Source organism: Thamnophis elegans, chromosome 4, assembly GCF_009769535.1.
Source record: "Thamnophis elegans isolate rThaEle1 chromosome 4, rThaEle1.pri, whole genome shotgun sequence".
NCBI classification, from domain to species: domain Eukaryota; kingdom Metazoa; phylum Chordata; class Lepidosauria; order Squamata; family Colubridae; genus Thamnophis; species Thamnophis elegans.
The window spans coordinates 89,434,435-89,447,558 of record NC_045544.1 but is presented as its reverse complement, the minus strand read 5'-3'; the positions used below and the strand labels follow the sequence as shown (position 1 = coordinate 89,447,558).

General features: G+C 36.6%; 1 protein-coding gene across 1 annotated transcript in view; it reads right to left on the bottom strand.

The window, feature by feature from the left end:
• The window catches only part of ESRRG (estrogen related receptor gamma), a 196,468-nt gene that overhangs the window by 147,238 nt on the left and 36,106 nt on the right, over positions 1-13,124 (bottom strand). Inside the window, 5 exon segments of the mRNA XM_032215993.1 lie at positions 473-559; positions 562-676; positions 678-713; positions 715-770; positions 773-888. Coding sequence (XP_032071884.1) covers positions 473-559; positions 562-676; positions 678-713; positions 715-770; positions 773-888 — 410 coding nt within the window.

Sequence of the window (13,124 nt, the reverse complement as noted above, 5' to 3'; positions counted from 1 at the left end):
CATTAATGTGTTAAATTATAAAATGTTTTTTTTTTGGAACTGGTCATCTTATTGTTCAAATATGCTTTTAAAACACACACATACACACACACACACACACACACACACACAAGACAAATAAAGGCTAATATATGCATGACAGAAGTATCAGGAGTTACTTCTGGAAAGTTGTCTTAACTTTTGTTAAGGAAGTCTTCCTCATCCAAAGAAGACTGGTAAGAAAGAAAGGGGCTTCTATGAATAAAACATCTTAATCTAAAATTTTATATCAAAATAAAAACTGGCAACCTAAACTGTGCAGCCTTCACTCACATAACCATATCAACAGATTGTACTGGATCCTAGCACAAGCATGATCTGCTCCAGTCGACTTGTACAAAATGGTTCCGTAGAAAACAAAGGGAGAGGGGAGGAGAGGCAAAATTGTGCTGTGGTTTCCTTTAGCTGAGAAAAAGGGTAATCGAGCACTGACCTTGAATTGTCCTCTTGAAGAAAGCCTTGCAGGCCTCACATGAAGCCACACCATAGTGATACCCTGATGCAATATCACCACAAACCAACACAATCTTTTGGGCATTGAGTTCAGCATGTATGCACACTTGGTTTGTGACTCTTCAGCAATGGTACTGGAGCAATCATCATATCGTTTCCTGACAGACCCATTGCCCCCCAAGACCTGGGGCTGAAGAGTAGAGTGGTGGTGAATCTAAACCCATTCTGATGTCCATTCATGGTTGAACTGTAGCTTCCACTGGCGTCAGAGGAGCCACAGGGCTGTGATGGTTGATGCTGTCCGTCAAGGAGGCGGGGCTTGATGGTTCCGTCTTGATATATGACGAACAGCTAGAATCAATATGTCGATCCTTGCTTGACATTCTGCAAAGAAGCCTGCATGTAAGAAAATGGGAGAGAAAGAGGTTTCTGTGCATTAAAGACATGATCTTTAAAGGCGTGCTGTAAGGGCTAAATACTACATCATTCATTCATTAGTCAATACCTCTTGTTTACATGAAGTAATCAGCATAAGCACATGATAGAGCCAAGCCTCAATCTGGATGCACACAAAAGTTATAAAATATATAATACAATAGTTTTCTTTTAAATCACCTCTCCAAATTCTAAAATTGTCATATATAGTAATAAATAAATTTACTGCCAAATTGTTTCTTAGAACTCTTTCCCCTATGACAACACATTTATCCCCTCCAGTAACAATAAAAGCAAAGAACATCAAAATTGTTTCTGTATATATCAGATGAATGTTTTGCTCAGTAAATTCTTTTTGTCAGCAAGTTTCTTAAAGCATGACTGTACTTTCTGTATTGATTGAATCTCAGTGTGAAGGAATAAATCACATTTAAAGAAATTTATAAAGAGATTTTTGATCTCAGATTACAGTGGGTAATTAAGCTTGATTTCTGTTTCACAAATCTAAATGGAATAATTCATAAGCTTTGTCTGCAATTACATTTTAGCTGTTGTCCATAGGATTAATCAATAATAATGTAAGCATCCAGTACACCTGGAAGACTATATGACATGAAAGCTAATATTTGACTATTTTGGGGGAGAAATGCTGTTGTTAAAAGAAGGAAACAGAGGTTTTACTTGTCAGATGATAAGATCATTGATCTCTTCTTATTAAAAAGGAGGTATTCAAGTAGTAAAAACATCTGAACTTGCACATTTTCTGACTGTGAAAACTGGAAAAAAAATTCTGCTAAGTGGCAGATTGATTGCTATGTGCTTCTTAACTGAAGAGACTGCTGTCATGGCAAACACCATGCTAATGTAGTCTTTGAAAGATTTTCAAGAATGCAGCGAAATCTATTTCACTCATGACAGAGGTAAATTTGAGTTGGGTCAATATTCAACAAAAAATAGCTTCCAATCCTGAAGAACATATCAATCTGACTGATTCATCTATGTCATCTTATACTAAGTTTTAGGTGGAAAAAATACTTTTGGATAAATCGGCAGAGTTCTCGACAGGCTTTATGAACTGTTACAAAACTAGAACATGTTACCTTTTCAAAATATGAGTGTTTAATAAAATTTGGAAAGGAAATGTTGCAGTGAATCTCTTAGTTATCAGAACTTTGGTTCTACAGTATCTTTTCAATTAGCAAACTATCTCTTGTCACTATATTTTACATAAGTATTGGTTTATTTCAGCAGAGTCAAAGAAATACATTTATCTTGTTCAACAATATTAAGAATCCTTTCCAAAAACAACAGCATAGCTGAAATTAATATGTTAGAATTTCATATTCCTTGCTAAATCAAGATGAAATAAAACATTTATTATTTTTATATACTAATGTAAATATTATCAGTCCCTAATGCACAGTAGTCTAAATCTACTACTCAACTTGGAGAAGAATTTAAGAAAAGGAATAGTTTCTTATCTTACAAACTCTAACAGGAAGCAAAGTGATTTCCACTTGTTGGCCAATCTTCTAACAAAGAACTTGGAAGAAAAAGAACTCTTTAACAAGTTCATTTAGAGATTTTAGAAATTTTGTTAGTAACTAATAAATGCTGCCCTAAATATTTCCAGTAAGAAATAAAAACATTCCAGAATTTAAGAGAACTGTGTTTTCTGAACTGCCTGGTTATTGTCTAAGGCAATGTTCCTCAATCTTGAGAATTTTAATATGAGGGACATCAATTCCTAGAATTCTTGACTCAGCCATGTTGAATGCAAATTCTTGGACTTGAAGTCTACCCATTTTAAAATAGCCAAAGCTGAGGAACACTGCTTTATGGCTGTCCTTTCACCACAGGCAATATAGAAGTAAATCACTATCACATCTTAGACCAGTTCTTCAGCTTTGGCTACTTTAAAATAGATAGACTTCAAGTGTGATACTGATTTTTTTTCTATATTGCCTGTGGTGAAAGAACAGCCATAAAGCAGAGATACCCCTTTTTAAATTACCTCTTGAGGTTTCTAAGATGATTTTTCTTCAGCAGTTAACATCTTATTTAACAATATGGTCTTAATAATTACATTTTAATCTGAAGTTTATTTTATTATCTGTTTGGTGCACTGTCCCAAAGCTATTTGCATTTTTAAAAACATGCATGGCTCTGCAAGTATTTGCCACATCCCCCTCAGTCATTCTTCCCCAAAGGAAAAAATAACATGGGACAACACATGACACCTGGAGTACCAATTTTGCTTAGGGATTCCAATAAACATATAAAGGCTGGAGTAGATTTCAAGTCCAAAGTCATTACAATTCTGATGGTTATCAGATAGTTTAACATCAGTTAAATGGACAAATATTATGTTAATAATGAGGAACAGAATCAATATGATATCCATATGATTTGGCTGGAAAAAGCCCAGCCAAAAATATACTTTCCCATTATTTGAAGAGAATAAATGTTTCAGATATATTGTATTCAATTGGGTTTCCTCTCCATTTTCTGCCTTGTGGTGACTAGTGTAATTAATACATCTATAATTAATAAATCCCTCATTCTTTTTTCTTCTTCTCAAACATTTTTCTCAAGACCATTTGAAAGATAATGGATAACTACTGAATTACTGCAATCTTATGAATTTCTTTCATTGTAGAGACTTTACAAAAATACCCAATTTAATAATTTATGTTCGTTAGACAGCTCTTAAATACATTACAATCTGGGATACAGCATGAAATATTAGGCTACTGAAGCTTGGCTTTCTTTTTGCTGTCTATCAGCAAGAAGTCTGCCTTCATTCTGACACAGGATTTGGTATGTCCATAATTAAAATACAAATAATTCTCTTGCAAGCTAGTAATTACAGAACTTGACTGTAAGGGCTGGATGCCTCTGAATAACATTTATCTAGCTTTGAAAAAATGCAAACTGTTTTAAAAATGTTAAGAAATTCATAGTTTTCTTTTTATATAGAAAGCTTCATATCCTACAGAATTTTGTTTTGCTTTTTTAAAGAAAAAGATTTGGTATGAGTGAAGATTTAATGCACTTAGGATGATTTTACTTTTGTCCTTGAAAAAATGGATAAGGAAAAGATCCTGTGCCTGGAATGGATTATATAATTAACAGGAAGCAAATTAAACATGAGGACAATTGTGTAATATATACTTTATATCTCATATCGTTTGATTCAGGATATTTATATCTGACTCTCCACCTAACTCCATTTTGCTATTCTAATCAATCACACCAACCACATTTGTTAGGAGATCAGGAAAGAAAGCTAACACACATTCCTTCAAGCAATCTGTTGTAAAAATCTATCTCTGGCTACTGAAGGAATAAGTGCTACATTAGAAAGTCCATTAATGCCACATAGATGTATTCCTTCTGTTTAAAATTCAGATAACACTATTAAGCAGTTAAATGGTAAGTTCCACTTGTTAGCTATGAAATCCTAGCGACTATGGTTGGTGGCTTAGCATTATCAGTAACCAACCTAAACCATGTTTAATCTTACTTTTTTTTTGTGTGTGTGTGGTATGTAGGTATGTATATATTATGTATGTATGTATCAGGGGTGGGTTCTCGCCCCGTTCCAACTGGTTCGGTTGGAACGGGGCCGGCGGCGTCCTCATGCACGCGCACGGCGCACGCATACTAGCATCTGTGCGATGCTCCAGCTGCTCCTGGAGGATCGCGCAGGCGCTGTATGCATCTTGTGCATGCGTGGAAGCGCAGAACTCGTCAAAACCGGGTAAGGAGCGGGGGCAGGCGGGTGGGCCAGTCGCCGTTCCCGGAAGTTACTTACTTCCGGGTTCGCCGACCAACCGGTTCGCAGGGACTGCCGCGAACCGGTTGAAACCCACCCCTGGTATGTATGTATGTATGTATATATTATGTATGTATGTATGTATGTATGTATGTATGTATGTATATGTATATGTATATGTATATGTATGTATATATGTATATATATTCCTTGGCTATATGACTTTGGACAAGTCTCTTTTTCCCAGCCTAACAGACAATTGTTCTGGGGAAAATGGAGATGAAATATATAAACACAGCTATAGGAGATGTAGACTAGGTGTGCATATCATATTAAAGCACAGTTTTATCATGATTTATTCAATAAGCTACCATTAATTCAGTTCACACAAGTTAGGTCAATACGAAGAAACCACATTTTGGCTTAGTCACATTATCCCACTCCAAGACAATTTAGGGGTGAATGCCACTGGAAATGTATTAGCAGTAGCACAAGTATATCATTAACATAAAAGGAGAGAAATAAAGAGAACAAAAAAGCGAATTATAATTCAAAATCACCACTGTTGAAATTTTGTCTTGTTCCCTGAAAGGTAATGTATCTCTTTCCCTCTTTTTGTTCCCATAAATTTGAAAAAAAACACCAGTCCAATTGCAACTACCAGTAGTTAGCACAATACTAATATGCTTATTCCCAACCTTGGGGATGGATAATACTTCCATTCTGTTTTGGCTATAAATCTGTTAGCACTCATAATTTGAGCTTGCTATAAGGGTACAGTAGTGACAAGTAAAAGAGATCTTTATAACAGAGCAATTGTGGTATTTCCTAATCATTACTTACTCATTACATTTCAAGTTGCCTATTAACCCTGCCCCCTAAAAGGTTTTGATTCCTATTTCCTTTCTTTACCAGATATCCTGCAGCCTTTCTTTTATATATGTCTGAAATATTAACAACTGTCTTTACATTCAATTATCAGCCAGTGATTTTTATTCTAGATCTCACTTCAATCTAAAATTAGAAGCACTAAAATTCATATTAAGTCTAAGAGGAATATAGTGAATAGAATTTAATTTCAAAAAGAACACCTTTTTTTTCCAGAAAAAGCTACTCTTTCGATGACTTTATCTTCATCCATAGTCAACTTTACAATGTACTGTTATAATAAGGGGCTTTAAGTCACCGGAGATTAATAAAAATATATAATTGCAGTTAACGTTTACAATGAGAAAAAGTAATGTCTCATATTTAAGTGCACAGTATTTATTCTTAAAATAAATATAAACAAAACAAATATAAAAATAATTATTTTTATTTAATAGATTGTACTTTACAGGTACACCTTGTAAGGATTGAAATCAATCCTTTGTTCTGCTAGCAAAGGGCGAGGAATGGACTTTTGAATAATTCTATCAATTTTTGGAGTTATTTTATAAATAAAATAAATTTCAGGCTATTTCAACATATTTTTTTGCAATAGCAGTTAGACATATATACCGCTTCATAGGGCTTTCAGCTCTCTCTAAGCGGTTTACAGAGTCAGCATATTGCCCCCACAGTCTGGGTCCTCATTCCACCCACCTCGGAAGGATGGAAGGCTGAGTCAACCTTGAGCCGGTGAGATTTGAACGCTGAACTGCAGATAACAGTCAGCTGAAGTGGCCTGCAGTACTGCTCTCTAACCACTGCACCACCTCGGCTCATGCCTGTATGAAACTGGGAATTTTAAAGTTGTGTTTGTATATGTAATTTGACTTCTAAGATATATTTTTGAGGGTATTTTAATTTTACTTCTTTAAAATAGAAGACTGAGAGCATGTTGTAAGCCATTGGAGAAGATTTATGGAAAAACAAAATATATGAGTTAAGCTATCTTTATATGTAGCATTCTAAATAGGTATTATGATTATTCTAACAACACAAAAATAAGGACATTTGTAAAAACAAGAATGCATTAAGATACTCCTCGACTTACAAATGTTTGTTTAGTGACTGTTCAAAGTTACAACAGCACTGCAAAAAGTGACCTATGACCATTTTTCTCACCTACAACCATTGTAGCATCCTCATCATCGTATGATAAAAATAAATACATTTGGCAACCAAGTAATCATTATGACAGTTGCAGTATCCTGGAGTCATGGGATCACTTTTTGTGGCCTTCTGACAAGCAAAGACAATGGGAAAACCAGATTTACATAACAATCATGTTACTAACCTAACAACTGCAGTTATTCACTTAACAACTGCAGCAAGAAAGGCCGTAAAGTGGGGCAAAACTCACTTAACCAATGTATCGCTTAGCAGCAAAAATTTTGGACTCCATTGTGGTTGTAAGTCAAGGAGTACCTTTACAAAATATCTTTTAATTCTCCCCTCTCCCCCAGCTTCTATTTTCCATTTAAGCCTTGCCATGTTTTATGCAGTAAAAGATTTGCATATCAAAAGGGGTTTTTTTAGCTCTAAAGATTGTTTGGGGACATTTTGAATTATGTTCTAACCAGTAGTGGGTTTCTAATTTTTTACTACCAGTTATGTGGGTGTGGCTTGGTGGGCATGGTATGGTGGGTGTTGCTTGGAGGGGATGGCAGAGGAAGGATACCGTAAAATCTCCGTTCCTGCAGGGGAAGATTACTGTAAAATCCTCATTCCCTCCCGATCAGCTGGGACTCGGGAGGCAGAGAATAGATGGAGGAGGGGCCAGTCAGAGGTGGCTTTTACCGGGTCTCCGAACTACTCAACATTTCTGCTAACGGTTCTCCAGAACTGATCAGAACCTGCTGAATACCACCCCTGGGTCTAACTGGCTTTCTCCTTCACCTTCTTTTCAGCATTGTAGCTGAGCTCTAGAGAGAGATGACAAAAGATCAACCTAAACCTGTCTGGTTATTGCTTAATAGTGAGCTATAACCTGATTTCCTTCACAAGCTTCAAAGAATTAACTTCAATTTGTACCAACAGCCATCAGCCAGATAATGACTATCTAATAAACAGATTTTATCATAATAAAGTAGCATGGGTCTGATACTGTAGGACTAATAACTATGCAGGAATTATGTTTTATAATATATTTTTTATATTTATGTCTTCTTTCTTCTGCCAATGCAAAGAAAGTTAAAAAGCAGCTGACACTTTCATGTCTGAATAGAGATGGGAAGAAATACAAGAACAAATTTAACCACCGTACTCACTGCAGAATTTCTGGGAAGACATTTCTGGGATGACTTCATGAACCATGCTAATAGAGAAGCATATGTTCCATCCTTGATCGCCACTCAGAATTACTACACGCTTCCAGGTACAATGTAAATGGTTGTATTAACCTTTAAAGCTCCCAATAGTTTAAGGTCTAATTTTGAGAGACTGTGTCTCTCTGCCACCCCCGTCCCACATTACAAGCTGGTCTAGGCATTCAAATTTGCAGGAGATACACTTCTGCAGACGGTTTTAGAAGTCTTTCTTACAGTATAAGGCACACAAGGGAAAATCTATTTTTATATTGGTTCCAGACTACGAAATGCAGCTTTGCTTTTTCCCATTTTCTCTGAAAAAGAGTAACTATTCATTTTACTTATTTACTCAATAAATCACCCATTTTTCTTCCAGACAAGAGTGGTAGAACTGCTTGGATATACTTATTTAATATTTAGTTATTACATTTATATGCTACTCATTTCACTGTCCCGAAAGAACCTAGGTCCGTGATGGCAAACCTATGGCAGACATGCAAGAAGTGATATGCAGAGCCATCTCTCCCAGCATGTGAGCCATCACCCGTTCCTATTCTGGGTTCCAGCACATATATGTACGCCAGTCAGCTGATCCTCACGTGCGCAGGTGCACTGGAAACCAGAAGATCATCTTCCCAGTATGCACATGCACACCGGGCAGCCGCTCTTCTGGTTTCTGGCGTATGCGCTTCCGTTTTGGCACTCGGTACCAAAAAGGTTCATCAACATTGACCTAGGTGGTTTATATTTAGCATAAATGCATACCTATACAAACTTTAAAAGTATTAAAGTTAAGGTTAACAACAATTAAATAAAAAGTTAATACCAAGAATATGGATAGTATAGCAATAGACTTTTGTCAACCATCTCCAGCATAGTGCGCCTCTATCAGGGTCCTAAGCCAACTAGCAGAGTCAGGTTTTAAGGACTTTTCTTAAGAATGAAGGCAAATCTCACCTTTGGAGGAAAGGTCTTCTATCCACTGCTGAGAAACAAGGCACAGAAGACTCTTCTCTTTTTCTCATTAGCCACAATTCTTTAGCTGACAGGGTCCAAAGAAGGCTTCTCCTGCCAGTGTGAGTGGGAATGATGAATCCCACTAGAGTAAGAAAATGCAGTGGAGTGGGCAGCTCCTAAGAGGCCCATGTAGCCCCACTTTTAGGTGAGCTGCATTGGTTGCCAGATTGTCCTATTGAAGGTTTTAGACCTTTAAATTCCTTCATAGTATTGGACCAGGTTATCTGGAAAGTCTGTTCCAGTCAGTGGGGGGATTCAATTTTTTTTTACTACCAGTTCTGTGGGCATGGCTTGGTGGGCATGGCATGGCTTGGTGGACCTAGAGGGAAAGTTACTGCAAAATCTCAATTTCCTCCCAATCAGCTGGGACTCGGGAAGCAGAGAGTATACGGGGGCAGGGCCGGACAGAACTGGTATTCACCAGTTCTCTGAACTACTCAAATTTTTTTGCTATTGGTTCTCCAAAACTGATCAGAACCTGCTGAATACCACCTCTGGTACCAGTAGTAACTTCCAAATACTCTTCAAAGGGAGCCCCATATAGAGCACACTGCAGTAATCCAACCAAGATATGACTAGGGCATGAATGTGTGAAAAGAGTTATCCCACTGAAATCAGGTGGACATAAAACAGTTGGAGGTAAATAGTTCCAGAATTCAGTGGCTGTACTCTCTGCATGACTAAATCTCAAATTAATCTAATAAGATACAGACACATCAGTATTGAGTAAATGAAAACGGCATATATATTTTAAATTTCTGTTGCACAAATGAGGAGGAGGAGGTGATGGCAGTAGCTCCAGCAGCATGCTGGAACTTGTAATTTGCACTTGGAAATAAATAAAGCTAACAAAGAATGAGAACCTAGAGAATACAGAATCCAAAGGGAGTGATTACTATACTTCTTGTGAGAAAAAAAGCAAAAAATCTCAAAGTTGCTTTCTCTGCCCAAATACGTTGCTCACCTCAAGGCACTGACTCGCCAGCTCTTGTTATAGAGTTGAGTTACAATCTCAGCTGAGCTACTTTACAATGACTCTTTTTTTTTTCTGCTTCAGCTAATTGCACTCTAGCAAAGTGGCAAAATGTGAATCACTTAGTGGGAAAATGGGCACCAGCTGCTATTGTCAGAGAATGGCAATGCCGAAAAAAAGGAAAGCGACTGAATGAAGTGTCATGTCAGAAATCAACGGTGCAACGTGTGATTTGAGAAAACATGACTACTTTACAGAGACAGGGTGTCATTATGGCATCACTGTAATACGATGCTTTGACAACTGCTGTGTCAAACATATCATCATTGCATTAAGGTGCACTGGCTTAGTTGGGAAAGGAATAGAAAGTCTCCCCCCCTCTTTTAATAAGAAAAATCTTAAGAGGTCCCTGGTTAACCTTAATGGATGAGACTATTGCTAATCATAACAAATCCTATCTCTAAAGGACATTTCACTATATTGAGGTTGTCCTTAATAAATATCTGTATAGAAATAAATGTGATTTTTTGGTCTTATTTCATTTGCATGTATGTGTGTGTGCATACACATACACACAAACACACACATACCCTCTCTTGTGAGAGATTCATAACATCTCTTTCTTACAACTATGCTGAAAAGAAGGAATACAGCACTACACACTATGTTGGTATTACAAATGAACTCTGGGGAGACAATAGACCCCATTAAAAAGAGGGCACATAAAATATTTCAAAACTCTTCTTCTCTTCACCCTATTCAATCTCTCCCTCTCTCCTTCTCTTTATCTTGTAACACTAATTAATGTGGGGACAGTTTCAAAGTGTTCCTCAGATGAAAAACACATTTGTAGTTGGCACACAAAGGTTATCTCAAATAAGCAAGGATGAATCCATCCCATAACCACAAGAAAGAGAGAATCTAGTGTGATGCAACATCACAGGATTCAGAAAATTAGGGACTGCAACAATATTGTAGCAGATATGGGTTAAATCAAAAGGAGGCATAATTTGTTTTCAGTTAATTTCCTTGGCCTTTTTTGTCTTCAGATTTAGCTTTGCTAAAACCGGTGGCTGCAAATAAGTGTTTCAATCAATTCTGAATTAACTTCTTGTGTTTATGAGCTAAATGTTATATGTAAACAATTGATGGATCAATGCTATTGTTACATGCGTAATAACAATATGTAATTATATATGCAATGTTTTGCATGATTAACTGGCAAAAATATTCATCAGCATAACAATTATTTTGGCAGTAGTGTGTAATCTATATGCCTACAAATGATGCACATTTTATATCTATCAAGTTTATAGAACCCTTTTATTTATCATCTCAGTTGGGTTTTGGCATTATATGACGAGAGAGAAAGGGAGATATGTGTTTTCTTTTCCTGCCAAATCCAGATCAATTCTTATGTCATTATTTTATATCTAATGTATTTCACTGATAGTCGCCATTATCCTAATGACTTTTAAGTAATGTAATAATTGAAAAAATACACTTGCATTAAACAAACTACTGTTGTTTAATCAATATTAGTGAGACAAAGTGTTTTAACAAGTCAGTATATATGCACTAATGTAGCTTTCATTAAATGTGTCTTTATATATGCGCCATCGCTGTAGATGTTGGGGCAGACAGATCTTTAAAGGCCATGACATGATGGTAGATTTTACTTGCAAGGTCAACATTAGCAACAATAGTTCCCTGTCCTTATACCACACAAATCATGACTATTTCAACACAAAGAAAACCACATGGCTTTAAGCCTATAGTGTGGGAAGAAAATTAAGGCAACATACAATGATCGTATCTTTATGATTTAAACACAACAACCAATATTAAAATTAAATGTAAACAGGTAGTCCTCGCTTAACAATGGTAATTGGAAACAGAGCGAAGGAGTCATGGAGCATGACATCACGTGTGTGCACCACTTAGTGACAGAAATTCCAGACTTCCAGTTGCTGTTGTTAAGCAAATCACCATGGGCCACTGAATGAGGACATCAGATTATCACCATTTGTAACCCTTAGCCTGCTTCCCCATTGACGTTGTTTGTAGAAAGACTGCAAAGAAGGTTACAAAGGAGGGGTCCTTGGTGCTATCTGCATTTTCTTGTTTTCTTGAGACATTTCATTACCCTAACTAGGTAACATCATCAATGCTAGTAAGGAGTGCTCTTTGCTGTCAGTTTCTATTCAGTTTATACACAGTGCCTTGTATCTATCTGAGTGGGTGGGATGGTATTAGAGATTCTTTGGTCGGGCTGTTAACTGATGGATCTTTGGCAATTTCTTGATTTAGGTATTGCTTCCTTGATTGTTGGTCTGAAGTTAACCTTGGAGTTAATCTATGCTGATCTGAGTTCTGATTACTGGTGGGGAGGTACTGGATTTTTTTTCTCTTTTTCTTTGGGCTGGTTACAAATGGAAATCACATGACCAGTACAACTAATATGAGGACTGGTGCCTTTGTAAGTTTGATCAGAGTGGTCAAACTTGAATGGCATTTTATTTAAATGCATGTTAATTCATCTCTATGGCATTAATTAATATGCTTCTTCTAAAGTTTTTCGTAATTGTAATTAAACATTAGCTTAGAATAAGCTATAAAATACATTTTCTTCATTCTTTTTCATCATTGTTTAAAATCAGCATGATTTTATATCACAGTTTAAAATCAATGTTTCACTTATTCTCATCTGGTTGCACGCAAAAATATGATAGGAAACAAATGTTTAGGGCTATGAAAAGATCCCTATATTCATAGATTTCAATTCTGCACTGCAGAAAAAGTTCCTTTTTTTAAAAAAAGGACAACTCACTATCTCATATTCTTCCTGTCCTTGCCCCCAAAATAATCCCTCAAGGAGCTCAACAATTATGCAAACAGTCATCCAGCATCCTTTGAGATATCTGGATTGCCCAGTCACAAAATGCAGGCCAGCTATCAAGGACACCTTCTGCCTTTTGAGCATGAAGCTGACTGATAGATACATCTAAGAAAAAAGATTCAGACAGAAACAATTAGGCTTTTCCTAGAATTAAAAAGAAACTTGCAAAGATCCAGGTCTTCTGATCCTTCCTGTTGAATACTAGCGCGGGAAGTAAGGTCTCCCTTTCTGATTGGTTCTTGGGCGGAGCCGGTTTAAGCCTATCTCCGATTGGTTGAGCTACTCGACGCCCTATTG